The 16,187-nt window shown below is 36.3% G+C and overlaps 2 protein-coding genes across 5 annotated transcripts in view; both read left to right on the top strand.

Moving 5' to 3' along the window:
• Nucleotides 1-3,594, top strand: part of LOC107041995 — an 8,797-nt gene extending 5,203 nt beyond the window's left edge. The window contains exons 3-5 of one of the 4 annotated variants that reach the window (XM_015262843.1): nt 888-2,194; nt 2,286-2,509; nt 2,621-3,594. In XM_015262843.1, the coding sequence (XP_015118329.1) occupies nt 1,342-2,194; nt 2,286-2,374 (942 nt within the window). In that variant the 5' untranslated portion in view covers nt 888-1,341 and the 3' untranslated portion in view covers nt 2,375-2,509; nt 2,621-3,594. Of the gene's footprint in view, nt 1-887 lie in introns of all 4 variants that reach the window. The other 3 variants (XM_015262842.1, XM_015262840.1, XM_015262841.1) reach the window with 3 other exon arrangements.
• LOC107041993 (ras-specific guanine nucleotide-releasing factor 1) overlaps nt 1-16,187 on the top strand; it is a 310,250-nt gene that overhangs the window by 212,978 nt on the left and 81,085 nt on the right. The gene's annotated exons all lie outside the window — the stretch shown is intronic.

The raw sequence follows: 16,187 nt of genomic DNA on the forward strand, positions 1-16,187 counted from the left end.
ACTTCAATCTACAACTTCAAAGTGGAAAGTAGAAATAACTACCTCTTCCGATCTTATTCAAAACACTAAGTTAAACTTCTAGTTCAAGTCAAGTCCCGGTGAATATTCTAACTCCGAAATCCTATTTCCTAATTCAAGGTGTTCGGGACTCAAATCACAGTGTTATTAAAATAATCGAAGTCAACTGAAATAACCAAAATTGAAGAAATAAAAAAACATTTAAAATATCAAGTGAAACTTAAATCATAAGATTCAAAGACTACAATAGTGAACAGTGTAATAAACCCAAGTGTTATTTGTTATTGAATAAATATTGTTAAATTAAACAATTGTGTCCTAATCGTGTTTGATTGGTCAGCTACGCGCAGTAGTCGATTGGAAAGAACCTACCTAAAGGAATAGCTTCCCTCAACACCTGGAGTTATCGACCAGAAGGGTTAAATCTTTTCTTCTAAATCCAGATCAATTCTTAACTCAGTGAAAATAAAAGAGTAATCCATTTGGGACGTAACAATTCCTTAAAGATTATAATTTTTTAATTGAAGTTACATTTCATAGAAAAAAATCAAATCCATAATAGAATACTTTTTTTATGTACAAAAATTCTGAGTGAAAAATGTTGATTGAAATTTTCCCCTGAAATTGTTTATGACTCAAGTAATTTCACATTTACCAATACGGTGAATCGATTCAACAAGTAGCAGATTGATCAAATCAGTAGTTGGATATTTACTCATCTTGATAATAAATAATTTGAGTGTAAAACTGACGATGAACTTTGGGGAGAATTCATCTAGTTAGGGAAGAAGTCTTTCAACATTTTCTGCTCCAATCCATTGTCCTCAACAATCATGGATAAACATTAATTGAAGATTATTATTTAATAGGTTGCTGGACAAGTGGCACCAATCATTGCAGATCGCCACAAAGTTGCAAGTGGGTTTGGAAGCACTGTGCAACCATATGTCCTTTTCGTTGGTGCAAATCGCTGGGCAGTCGATGCCGTTTACGTCATCATTGATGATTTCTTTTATAAATTGAAAACAGTGACAGAAGCTCTCGACGTATGCTTCAAAGCGTTTTTCGTGTTTAATGCTCATTATCCTCCCGAGTCACATCATTTGTGGTTTTTGTTGCAAAAAGAAATCTATGAAATCACAACAGAAGAGGATGACAAGCAGTTGGAGAGCCAGGCGTTTATAGATCGTTTAAGAACGCTCTAAATTGATCGAATATCTATTAATATCACTTTTAAATGAATAATCTAGAGTAGTAGGTAGTAATAGACGTGAATAGAGATTGAGAAAATAGTGGAAAAGTGAGAGATATAGTGGAGGAAAAATGGGCAATCGTGGGGGAAATTTTGATTTTGAAACATCAATTACTCAATTGGTTCTGAAATATTTAGCACAATTATATAATGATGATGCACTCAGTAAAAAACAAATACAATTTATCGTTCAAACACATATCGATTTACTAAAAACTGGGATTTTTCAAACGTTAAAACAGGAGGTTTTCAACTATTTAGAGTTGATGCAATGTGATCAAATACAAAAAACAAAACGTGAGAGTATAGTCAAACTTTTCATACAATATGAAAATATGTTTCATGGGTTAGAGACAGAACATAAACGTGAGTCAATGTTTCTAAGTACTGGAGAATTCATCAAGCCAGAGACATATATTTTAGGATCTGCTGCCGAAGATAAACGTGTCCAAGGGAAGACCACACTCATTCCTATGGATTCAACAGCTCAATACATACCTATGAACAGAGTCCTGAAAGCATTTCTAGAATTGCCAGGAGTGCTCAATCAAATTTCAACATATATGAGAGAATTGGACGATAATGAGGGACCTTTGATGGAGAATTTCGTACAGGGGGATCTATGGAAAAAAAAAATCAAACGACTTTTCCATGGAAAGATTGTGTTACCACTGGTTGTTTATACTGACGATGCTGAGACCGCTGAATTAGGATCACACATGGGAGACAATCAATTGGGGGTAATATATTACACTATCCTTTCGCTGCCTCCAGAGCATCAAAGTTTACTAAAAAACATATTTACATATTCCATTCACTATGCAGAAGATAAAAAATCGTTCTGCAATTCAGATGTTTATCGTTTACTCCTGCAGGAGTTAATACATTTAGAGAGAGATAGGATCACAGTTGTCGATGAAAATGGTGAGTCTCATCAAATTTATTTTGCACTTTGTTTAGTGATTGGAGATAATTTGGGCCTTCACTCTATCCTGGGATTTGTTGAGAATTTCAGGGCTAATTACCATTGTAGAATCTGTAGAGTATTTAAGAACGATGCACTCAATCAATCTCAAGAAGATCCAGAATTGTTGCGAGGTGTAGAGAATTATGAAGAAGATGTGAACATCAATGATTACTCATTAACATCCATAAAAGAGCGATGTATTTTCAACGTCTTAGATTAATATCACGTCGTAGTTAATCATACATTGGACATAATGCACGATATGGATGAGGGTACGTTGAATTTGATTTTATGTGGTATTCTTATGAAGCTCTTCGAAAGGAAGAGATTTACAGAAGATATTCTGAATGATCGGATATAATTTTTCGATTATGGCTGGGCAGAAATCGGGAACAAACCTCCTCACATTGGTAGAGCTCATATCAAGAATAAAAAATTACATTTGTCTGCATCTGAATGTCTGTGTTTATTCAGACACTTTGGTTCAATCATTGGTGATCTCGTTCACCTGGACGATCAAGACCACGACATATGGAAACTATACATTGTGACAAGAGAAATTATCAACTTCACATCCGCACCCTACGTCAATCGGAATTTAATCCCTCATATTGGTTATTTGATCAGCAGAAAAATAATTATTTTCAAGGAGCTCTTTCCTTCCTGGAATGTAACAGCTAAATTGCATCATGGCTTACATATCCCAAGAGTACTCAGGGAAGTTGATCCTCTATCCCGAATATCCTGTTATAGGTATGAATCAAAACATAAAGGTTTCAAAGAGAACGCTTGAACATCGCGTAATCGAAGGAATTTACCATTTACACTGGCCACAAGAACTCAATTAAAATTATGTTATCGACTTTTAATTGGTGATGGATTAAACCGAAAATTGAATTTCTTGAGGATTACTGTGTGTGCTGTTCAAGACTTGGATAATTCCAAAAAATTCAAGTGGCATCTCCCCCCATAAATGAAAGAGATAAACATTGTGAAGTGGATTGAAGTTTCTGGGACTAGATATCACGAAGAAATGATACTAGTGATTCGTATTGATCATGATGATCATCCCATTTTTGCTCAAATAAAGTTCATTATACCTGACGTTAACCAGTCTCAAGTATCCTTCATTTTTAAACGATATAAAACCGTGACATTCAATGAAAATCTCTGTGCTTACGAGGTCGTAGAAAAAGATTCATGGGGGTATATCGATTACCATAACATGATAAATCATCTTCCAACTCATATTCGAACTGCTGGGAATGGCAAGTCATATGTGTCTTTTCGTCACGTTCTCTAATTTAGTTTATATCGCGCCGTGCAATAAGTCGAGTTTATCACACGCTTCGCGCAGCCTGCTTAAAGGTCGACTTCTGCACGATTTGACATAAAATATTATAGAGCACTCGGTAATAAATTTCGTTTTCAACGAATGTGTGTACAGACCTCGTCTTCGGCTCGGCCTGTAAACTACACATTCATTGAAAACGAAATTTGTGCCCTTGTACTCTAATGTACTATTATAGGGACCATTGTAAATAATATGATTAGTTTGTAGTTGGAATCGATTAATGTCATATTAATAAGATAATGATAAGATAAAAAAATTTGACCATGTAAGGATTAAAATGTATCCATAGAAATGCAATAATAATATTATTAATACCAGAAAAATAAACTGCGTATTTCCTATTCACTGAAAATTGAAGTTTTCATTGATGAATTTAAACAATTTCAAGTTCAGATTGAGTAAACTTAATTCGTGTTTTTATGAAAGTTCAAATTGAGATGTGAAAAGCTCAATTTAAGCTTCTCGGAAAGCTTATTACAAGCTTTTCGGAAAAGCTTAATTCAATCTTGTTGAAAAACTTAATTTAAGTTTCCCGGAAATTTAAATTGAGCTTTTTGAAAATCTCAAGTTAACCTTTTCAAAAATCTTGAATTAAGTTTGTCAAAAAGTTTCAATTAAGACTTTCGAAAAGCTCAATTTAAGCTTTTCCGAAAAGCTTGATTTGAGCTTGTGAGGAGCTTAAATTAATCTTTTTTTTTTTGGGTGTAACACATGCCCTCTCCTCTAATTTCGGAATAAATTTTTTTCCCAATTTTGCAGTAAAAATTCGCTATGTCCCATAGTTTCTGAGATATTTTTGAAAAACTCAACGACTCAATTTCTTTGGTTGTGAATTCTCCCCCACTCTCCCTCTTTGCAAAATCATCCGTCCATACATCTGAAATTCCCGATATTTGGTCTTCCCTCTCTGTGTATGGGGCGCTTAAGCCCTTTAAATATAATGGCCGCAATTTTTTAACATCGGTTATTGAAAACAATTCCCAAATTGGTTAACTTTTATGATCCCACCAAGGATAAAGCTTAAGAACAGGAGTTTTTAAAATCTAGAAACTAGTTTCTAAAGCTAATCCACTTTTTTTCTCTGTCTGTTTTCTGCATGGGAATCCATGAGTGACGATGCTTTGAAATTTAATTTATGAGAGAACTATGTAAATTTCGGTGATTTGTTCAAGAGATATGGAGCGTAGGAGGTTTGTGAGAATACAAAAAAATGTGAATTCAGTAGCGAAGCGGTAATCCGCGTTAAGTCGATTTTGACTACTGGTCAGTGTTTGACAAATACCTCAGAATCTAAAAGAGATAGACAAATTTTTGGTACGGCCTTTTTTGCAGAGCCCATTGAGGGTTATAATTAAGGTTATGAGAAAAAATTTTCTATCTCTCTTAGATTCTGAGATATTCATCAAAATCTGGACAAAAGTCAAAATCGATTTACCCAGGTTCACCACTTCGCTATTGAATGTACTCGATATCTTGAAAGATAAACAAGTGAGTGTATACATATCGATGATTTAACCGTTGCCAAAAGGCGATGGCCAAGGAACTCCGAGGATATTTATATTTTGTTCTTGGAGCAAAGTAAATCCAAATAATGTTGCATATTATCTGGGGTCTTTCCTTGTGACGTGAGTCACTCGGTTTAGAAAAACAATTGAATTCCCCCCAAAAAAAAAATTGAAAAAAACCGGCCAAGTGCGCGTTTGTAAGCATTGTATTTTTTCAAAAAAAAATTATATTGTTTCTCAGCAAAAGAAGAAAATTTTTTAAAAAATTGTATTGTTACTCAGAAAAAAAAATTAAAAAAATGCCGAGTAACCATTTCAATGCGTTGTTGTGGAAAAATGTCGGAGTACTTATTTATGGATAGTTGTTTCTGGCAAATTTTTCTACAGCCGGCTTGGAATGTTGCAAATGTTGGAATGTTGCAAATTTTATAAGTTTCAACTCATCAATGCTATCTCAATATTGTTTATTTTTGTGAGTTACAGAGTGCGTACATACCGACGTCGGTGGCCGAGTGGATTAGACGCAAGTCTAGTGTGCAAAAGGTTGTGAGTTCGATTCCCCGTGGAACCGAATTTTTCAACGGAAGGCTCCGGCGAGCGGGAGGTTGCTAATAGAGGAACCGCCCGTACCGGCATGGGTTTTCTGTGGTTTCCCCATGCTACTTCTATGTTCTATAGAAGTGCGAATGCGGTACAGTGTAGAATCCACAGCCGCATGCATAGGGTTGGATAGAGTGCCGAATGGGACCCGAAAAAGGGACTCCGAGGCCGTAAAAAAAAAAAANGCTAATAGAGGAACCGCCCGTACCGGCATGGGTTTTCTGTGGTTTCCCCATGCTACTTCTATGTTCTATAGAAGTGCGAATGCGGTACAGTGTAGAATCCACAGCCGCATGCATAGGGTTGGATAGAGTGCCGAATGAGACCTGAAAAAGGGACTCCGAAGCCGTAAAAAAAAAAAAACAGTGGGTACAACCATAAAAAGTGTGGTTATTCACACAAAGTCAATGAAGAAAAGTGTCAATACGAGTGTTTATTTAAAAAAAATTGTTCAAAAAATTCTCAGGACCAACGTACTTGGCGCGGTCAAGTACGTTGGTCCAATACAATCCATCAATACAATCACACAATTCACTATCTAAAGATTAGAACACCTAGCAAGGTGTAGTATGCTTCAACGCGATTTTGTGAGTCCCAGAGTGGATCTCAAATTTCAAACAAGACTCCCGAATAAGGATCCGCATTAAGTTAAAAAACCGCGCCAAGTACGTTGGTCCTGAGAATTTTCTGAACAATTTTTATTTTAAGAAACACTCGTATTGACACTCTTTTTCGTTGACTTTGTGTGAATAACCATACTTTTTATGGTCGTACCCACTCCGTAAACTTATAAAATTTGCAACATTCCAAGCCGACTGTAGAAAAAAGCTGAAATTGTTTCTAGATCTTATGAAAAGTTCTGTGGTTTTTCAAAATGACAAGTTCAACTTCATGAACTTGGCGCTCTTCCTTATTTTTGCACTTTTTTCAATTTCCCAGAAACAACTATCCATAAATAAGTACTCGGACATTTTTCTACAACAACGCATTGAAATGGTTACTCGGCATTTTTTCAATTTTTTTATGCTGAAAAACAATACAATTTTTTTTTTTAATTACGACTTCATCCAAGGATCCATGTAACAAAAACAAAAAAATTTTCGATACATAACCGAAACTGAACTGTGAGTAATGAAATTTTGTGAAACAATTAGAATCAGATCCTTCGGATCATTTTATGGGTAGGAATTTCGAATTAACTACATATGAACTTTTGTAAATTGTAGACTCATCTTTTTGTAAATTGAATAGTTCTCAGAATTACAATTGAAATCTAATTTAATTGTCCATACAACTCTAGATTTCTTGATTCGTGAAGATTGCCAACTTAAATCCTATCCCTCAACAAAATTTCCTTCTTTCGAATATTTTCCGTCGAAATCCAGCTACAATTGAATATTTTAATGAAAAGGTAAGAGTATAAACTTTGCGTTGTTCTATAAATACAAATTTCAATCATTCTAGCTTTGATTTTAATGTAACAATTGAAACTAGTCCTTTCGACGATTAAAGCTTTCTTAGGATATAAGACTCGCAAGAGACGACTGTACCTGGGCAGGTTTTTCCCTTAAATGAGCTTTTCTCTTGTCCTTCGGCAAATGCGGCAACAGGGGGTTGGGGGGTGGGAAGGGAATAAATCGTAAAAACCCGAAAGGGTATACGCCAGACAAAATTAGTATTTTTTTAAATATAAATTTTTCCACGTGAGTGGTACAATATAGGGTAATTTATTACAACATTGTGGACACGATATAAGCTGAATATTCATAGTTCGAATGGATGATCATTCCAATGCCCGATTATACGGTACAAATTGACACGTCCTCTGTACGGTGGATTTTATAAAGTAATATTTTACACGGTAAGAATTGAGATTACATTCGTACCATATACAGTAATTTAAGATCTTGTTGATACGGTATGAATTGAATATTAATTGTTTGTATTGTATCATCAATTCATACCGTCAAAATTAAAAATTTCGATGTTTGTATGAGTGGATGCATATATTTTCAATCCCTCGTATACGGTACATGTTAATATTGGAGTATACGCTATTCTTGAACGATGGCCATTGCAATTCCGCATTCTACGGTATAAAGTGGATACTTCCTATACGTTAGATTTTATAACGTAATATTCTACGTTACAATATATACAGTAAAAATCGAGATTTTCTTAGTACAATATACGGTAATTCATTAAAACATTGATGATACGGTATAAGCTGAATATAAATAGTTCGAACGGATGACCACCCCAATGCGCAATTATACGGTACCAATTGACATACACTCTGTACAGTAGATTGTAGAAAATGATAGTCCACATGTTATGCCCCAAATTTGGTCAATTGCGTTATTGTTCAATATGTGGACATACAGCATTGTCAGCGTGACACTTGCCAGCGTAACTGGATTATGCTGACCAAGTGATGAAATGTAAACAATCAATGCATTATGTAAGGGACGGTTGGGTCTGCATAGATCAGACCTGAATTGGACTCCCACGCGTACAAAAGTCGTAAACTCTTTGTAATCAGTCAGATGACACAGTAATTATAATCATGTAATAAATTCTCATATTTAAATGCCGATGAACCATTGGTGGGATTTATCCCTTTAAGCCTAGAACCTACTATAATTATAAGTACCCCCCACGCTGGGTACAACACACACGCTAAGAATTGAGATTACAATCGTACCGTATACGGTAATTATTGCATATTGTTGCGTATCCCCCTTCGAACCCTAATTCAACTGTCTATCATCGAACGGATCTCAAAAAGCTCCCTTGGCAACGACTATCTTTTGAGTAGTTTTGGATATTTGACTGTCTTTCGCTGCAGCTTTTGTGCAAGATCTCGTAATTAATAAACTGCCCCAATCACTTGAGTTAACCTCTGTCATTGATTTACTCTTCGTTGGATATAACATTGGTGTCAGAAGTGGGATAAATTAAAATCTACGTGCCTGAAAAGATTTAAAAAAACTACAATGAAATGAAGTACGCAACTTTCAAAAATCCTCCATCCCACTGGAAGTTGAAGCAAAGTATTGGCTTTCGAGTTCCTGTTATCAAATTTCTGGTATTATCAGACTTTTACTTCCGGCTGTCGAAAACCTTTAACTGGTGAGTCAATTATGAATAATTATGTCGGACAGAGGGAAACGGAGACGGGCGAATTTGGAGGAAACTCCTGGTCCTTACGCTTCCGGCTATCGACCACATTTAGCATCGGATCGAGATACGCGGCAGCGTATCGTCCAAGAAAAAGTTTTGAATCTGACTGTACAAAACTGGTCGAATGCTGCGGTGTATCTATACACGAAGCAACTACCCCCTCCACTACCTCCCACTCATATCCATTAAATAAAATACAAATGTGACAAGCTACATGAAAAATAATCTTAGTTACATTATATACATCAACCATAAGCTTTCTCATTGATGTTACAATTTTTTTATTCCAATCGATATTTAAAAAATTACCCGCATAGCAACGGGTTCACATGCACATTCTCCTATTTCACATTATCTCCTATAATTTTTTTGTTACGGAGTTGGTACCACTGCACTACAGCCACACACACCAAGGAGGGAGCCCGGGAATTTACAAATTGAATTTGGTGCATGAACCGTAAATTCCACAGACATTTTTCAATTGAGTTCCGTGCATAAATAAATTCTGGAAGAAGCAAATTATGACGGAACATCTGCAATAAGTAATTAAATATCAGTGGAAAAGATGACTGTGAAGTACAATTATTTGTTTTGCTTCGATTGTTAATTGGAAAGATGATCTATCGTGTGAAAAATAAATGAGCCGAATTGAATTGGAAATAAAAAAAATTATGGGATATAAAAACGTTTCCTTGCTTATTTTGAAAAAAATAATGAAATCTCCCTAAAAAAACAAAAACAAATGTTTAAAAAAAAAAAAGCGCCAAGAAACAGTTTGGGTTGATTCTGACTGGGAATGAGAAATTTTGGAAAAATACAAAGCAATGAAAAAAAAAGCCCAGTGAGCAATGTCGAATGAACGAACATAGTGCACACTCAGATGTCTATGAGAAAAATAGTTTCAAATCGAATAAGGATTTTAAAACATTGTTCATGAAATAAAGAATTATTCGAAGGAAAACCAACGTTCTTGGTGCGGAGTTTTTCAACTCACTCTCTAGCATCAATCTAATCCGCCATCTTTTGATCCACGCCATAGGACATTGGTTCTCCTTCTAGTAATTTTTTATTTCATGAAGCATTTTTTAAAATCCTTATTTGATTTGAAACTATTTTTCTCATAGATGAAGAACTTCATCAAAAAAATCCTGCTCCACATCTTGAGTACTGGGGAAATCGTCTTCGGTATAAATTTCAGGATTAATTACAGGACCTTGTGACCAGTATCAGAGAAGCTCTTCGGCAAGAAAGGGAAGAAGACCGTCGAACTGCCCGAAATGAAATTTTCAATTTATTGAGGAATCTTCCGTGCAACTCAACAGCTTCAAACATCACTGAAGCTCTTCAGAATCTTGAACAACAACTTGCACAGCATGGGGAAACTTCACATGTCCAAGAATTTCTTTGAATCTCTAACAACAACAAAAAAAATGTAGGAGGAAAAATGAATGAAAACTAAACTAATAAATGAATGAACATAAACGAGTCAATGTAAACGAATGTCAAAAATTAATGTTATTAAATGTTTCAACGAATATTTTTGCCCTTAGAGGATTTTATGTATCTCAGGGCATCAATAAAGCAATTAGTAATAATAATAACAACGCCCGGGGAATCTGATCGCTCCGATCATTCAAGAAGTCTCCCTGAATCTTCAGCAACAACCCATAAGGAATCCAACAGCTTTCAATGTCCCAAGGATTCTTATCAACACTCAACAACATTCAAGCTTCAAACGTTCAAGAAACTCCCCTGAATCTCCAACAACAATCCTCAAGAGTTCGTTCAGCACCTCTGAACATTCCAGAAATTCTCCTGGCCTCTCAATAACAGCCCTCTGGACAACTAATACCGTCAAATCCTCCATAAAATCTTCTGAACCTTCAATATCAAACTTCTAATGTAGTTCAGCCTGCAGAGTTGCCTTTAGTCCAACTTCAACGCCCTCCAATGCATTCTAAAATAACAAATCAAAATAAATCAGATTACAAAAGGCTTTCAGAAATACTAGCTAACAAATTGGATGAGAAACGTCTTTCGCGGATGTACTACAATGAATTACTATCTCGAAAAGAGAAAAAGGCGAAAGCTACGTCATTTAATCGGAAGAGATTGATCGACTCAGCCCTCGGGCCTATTCGAACTCTTCTGAGGAGGAACGTGATCGTGCTGTATACTGCGCATTTATCGATTGAATAAATGATACACAAATTGAACTAACTTTGAAATCTAAGGGCCACTGAACTGACTTCGTTTTTCAACTCCGTAATTAACAAACGTCAACCTCAAAATTCATGCAATTCTCAATTACAAACGAATATCGAGATTCCCCATCAAATTATAACAAACAGAAGAGATTTCTCAATACAAAGACAAGAGGTTAGTGCTATAATGCCAAGGTTTCTGCCATTATGCCAAACATTGCAGAAGCCCTAATAATAATCGCAATCAGAATGGACCAAGCACTTCTCACAATAATTCATCACAACAATTCAACCAAAATCGTAATAATCATTATCCGTACCGTCATTTCAACAATGGCAGTAGGAATTTCAAATCAAAATTTCCAAACAACAAAAATTCAAACCAGAACAGATCTTCCAGCACCCACACTCATTCGGACAACTAAATGGAATCAATCCATTCGGAAACGGATTGACTCTATCAAATTTCGATATTTCTCAATGTGTTCAGGTAAAAAATGGCATCCAAATCCAATTCTGAATTTGAAACTAAAAGGAAATATTAATTATCATTCTTGCTCTATGACGATTGATCCAGCTGGTGACATAACTTTGATCAATCCGAAATTTTTAAATAACAATCCGACTGGATTAGGACTCTACAAGAAATATCACAATCATGACTGTTTCTGGCGAAAAAGTTCGTCACCAAACTAACAAAGAATTTATTATTTCCATTAAAAATTTCTTTATTGTCCTGAACGCGGTTTTCGCGAATATTATAGAAGATATCCTTGGATAAGATTTTCTCTATAAATCTGGCCTTCACAAGATTTCCAGTCAATTTTCAACAGAAAGTTTGACAATGATAATCCTAAAAAAGTGATTTTGGTCGGATGAACAATTTCCCAAGAAGTTTCTGGATTTTCCTCAAATATCCCTGAATTCTTTCTCTCATCATTTGACCATTCATGGAAATTATTGAAAGAAAAAGAACAGGGAAAATTCAATAACTTCCTCTTGAATTACCAAGAACGCTTTTCTTCCGATTCTAATGATTTAGCTAAATATCCGGGAACGAAACATGTAATTAATACTGGAAACTGCAATCCAATCAAACAAAACCCTCCCAGCGTTCTATTTCACTGTCGTAACAAACTTTTTGAACTCCTTGAGAACATGCAAGAACAGCAGATTATTGAACCTAGCTACAGCCTTTGAGCTTCTCGTATTGTCCTAGTGAAAAAAAGATGGTTCCCTCCGTTTCTGTGTCGATTATCGCCAATTTAATGACGTCACCAAAAAAGATTCCATGCCTTTACCTAGCGACGAAGAAATTTTTGCCTCTGAATCTCTTTGGTTCTCAACAATCGATTTAAAAAGCGGTTATTGGAAAGTCGAACTAGACCCTAGGGTTGAAGAGAAAATACATTTTGCAATCGGTGATGAATTATGGCAATTCAAAATTCTTTCATTCAGCCTGTTTAATGCTCCTGCAACTTTCCTTAGAATAATGAACGAAATTTTGTGATGCTTGGATGGAAAAATTTGTCGTGTTTTTCTGAATGACTTTATTGTTTTTGGTCGAAATTATGATGAACATTTACGTAATCTCTAATTGATATTCTCTCGCTTAACTGAAGCTAACCTAACAGTAAATATCAAAAAGTGCGTTTTCTTGAGGCATGAATTTCTTTACTTAGGTCATATAATTTCCAAAAATGAAATTAAATGCTCTTCAGACAAAATTACATCTACTACAGAATAGCCAATTCTTAAAACTAAGCGTGAACTCAGAAGCTTCCTTGATTTATATTCCTACTACAGGAAATACGTGAAAAGCTTTGCACCTATGGCTAAACCATTCCACGCTCTAACTGAAGATAGAGTTCCTTTCAAGTGAACTACTGAATCGCAAGCTAGCTTTGATCTTATTCTCGATATTCTAGGCTCGGCAGCCTCGGTAATCAACATAAAAACAAACAAATAACAAAATAATAAATAAACGATTAATGACTGGACACAATACAATTCCCTAACCGCGATGTGTCCAATGATAAAATACTAGTCAAAATTAAAAACAACTGCCAAGAGGGGTCAAATATTCCGTAGTCAAAAAAGGAAGTCAAACGTTAAAATAACTAGTACAATTACCACTGACTCAGAATAACCGCGGTGCAGGGATCCACTATTACCCCGAGGTCGAGCGCGTCCACCAGAAGCGGCGAGAATAAAATCTAATGAACATGTGCTATTTAGAGGGCGATTGCCTCAAGAATGAACGTAACAAAACTACCGGTAACCAACTGGACGGATCAACCGGCAAGAAGACGAAAACTCGAACGTCGGCAAATGACGCTAAAATTCCTCTAACAATACCTATAAATTCGAGATATTAACGGTCTCCGATTTAAACAAATGCCTAATATACGCGATGCTGTTTGGCTTCGGAAGCCACGAAAAGAAAACAAAATTGAAACCTCAAGCGGAAATATCACTGGCGATTTCAATCGCCATTATAACAGAAAAATCGATAATACATTCACGGCGATTTTGGCGAAACGAGAGTAACCAACACAATTAGAATCACTGAATTCAACTAGAAAAATCTGAAGTCTCAAAAATTAACCGAATAAATTAATCAAACTAAATCGGGCACAAAATTAATTCTGCCGAACAACGGGCAAGAATCCGAACAGAAAATTGGAAGGTAACTAATGGCGTCAATCGCCACGGAACCAAACGTCCGACAAACTAGAGAAATTTTAATTCTTGCTCCTTATAAGACATTAACACATATTCCGAAATATATCCACCGCTCACCGATTCCCAAAAATCTGCCAACGATAGAAAAAGTCTCAAGCCTTCTCCAATACGTCAGAAGCAAGTCAAATAACTCTTCAGATCCCGATATCCAAATTGTCTACAGAGAAATATTACAAAGAAAACTGTTAATATGAGACAGATAATTCCGCACAACGGTCCCCTGGACGTCCAACTGAGAAGTGTCGTAGTCGGTACAACTGACCCACGCGCTAACGTTTCCCCAATTATTCTATGTCGTGATTGGTCCGCTATGACAACAGCTCTGCTGTGATTGGACGGTGGAGTCATTCTCCAACCAGAGCCAACCAAAATACAAAACTCAAAATACGTCCGTAATATCAATGTGCGATGTTAAAACAGTTTCCAATGCGAACAAATATGTTCACAAAAATATTAAATTAATAAATATTCTGACAATGGATATTTCTCCGGACTTCTGAAGTCAGTCCAGGTTGATCCTTCTCGATGTATAGTTCGTTCCCTGAGTCTCCAATCACTTGACTCCATATCTGGCGCCGCCGCTCGGACTTCCAGATGAACCTTCTTCTATGTGGGACCATTCAAAACGTTGAATCCCACTACTTGGCATTACAAAACGTCCACGATCCGAAGACAACTCCAGAATCCCACGTCGATTCAGACTCCATCCCTCGATACGATTCGATACAAAACAAAAATAATTAGAAAAGGGGTCCAAAAATATTCAAAATGGCTCTCGCCTCGCCAATGAAGTGAATTCTCGTCTGAAATATTCAGCGAACCGCTGAACGGTCGAAACATCAAAAATACCACGTTACATCGCATACGATTCCGAAATTATTCACAGGCCAGGTCATCTTCATAGAAATGCCGATGGTTTGTCGAGCTACTGTAGAAAATGCGAAGTACTCAATTGGCGAGGCGAAGAGGAAAAGGAACGCGTTTTTCCAACCACTCGCATCGCTGATGATGATTGCGATTGGCCAACTCTGCAAGCTCAAGATCCAACTCTCCGCATGTTGATTGAATCCAATAAACGGTATCAACGTCCTGAGTGGCATGAAATCTCTCACCTTGATCCAGATGTCAAACTGTACTTGCTTGTAACGTGGTCAATTTTTATTGGGGATAAAAATGAACGTTATCTCGTCCTTCTCCCTTGGTAAAGTCAGAAAACTGAAACTCGATGATTGTGGGCGCCAGTTGTTCTTTGTCTCGACGGAAACAGCAAACCGAAATTAGGTCGAAGCGGAAAAATACAACAAAACCAAAGATTCAAAACACAAAAAAATTAAACCTAAGGGGGCCAAGGGAAAGGTGACAGGGTGCTTGCGCTGCTGAGGGGGTCGGTTGTGGAGAGAGAGGTAGGTTCAGGTGTAGAACGGGTCACTGGGCTCTTATCCTAAAAGGACGCAAGGCCAAAATTTAATGCTGAAATGTACGGGTCTATATTGTCTCCAAAATTCAACAAAAGAGGTTACGTTCCGTTCTCAGAAAAACAAAAAAAAATAGATATCAGCAATCAAATAAAACAAAAAAAAGTAATAATCGTCTCAAAAAGCCCATAGCCCGTTCTGAGAGTGAGGGAGAGAGCCAAAAAAAAAATATGTATATCCATCAAAACTAATAATAATAATTCCATAATATCACAATAATATCACACCGTAATTAATATCACGCGATGTATGCAGAGAGACCCAAAAAAAACATAATAAATCCAAAATAAAATGAGTAATCTCAAAAATGAAAAAAAATGGAAAAAAAAAGAATATCGAATTCAATATCAAACGAGAGTTGGCTAAGTTAGCAATAATGAAGAAAAATTACTTATCATCCCGAATTTCAAAAATAATCCCCGACGATGGAATGTAATAGATTAGGAATTTCAAAGAAAACCCGAAATTTCTAAGGCGCAGCAAACGCAAATTACAAGACAAATCCTAGCGCAACATAATTCTCGGAAACGCGCGGGCTCGAAAGCATAAAACGAACACGTGGTAGCTAAAACGACGGACGCGGCGCGTAGAGTCTACGGAGGCGTGACCTTAAAACGAAAACCGCATGAGAATGTCTCTAACGAAGGCGGTGAACGCATGGAAAAATCATCAAAAAATTCTAACAGGCCGTCGGTACACGAAAATCTTAATGACTCCGTACTTTCAGGGATATTTCATCCCGAGGCGATGAACGCACCATTGAAACGACCGGAGCGAAATGGAAATCGAACTACATCCCGAGAAAATCGAACGAACGCAAAAATCCCGACAAGTTCTTAAATGAATAAAACGTCTAATTAATTAAGTCATAATGACTGGTAAGA

Source organism: Diachasma alloeum, unplaced genomic scaffold (assembly GCF_001412515.2).
Source record: "Diachasma alloeum isolate Michigan unplaced genomic scaffold, Dall2.0 Dall_scaffold_00399, whole genome shotgun sequence".
NCBI lineage: Eukaryota > Metazoa > Arthropoda > Insecta > Hymenoptera > Braconidae > Diachasma > Diachasma alloeum.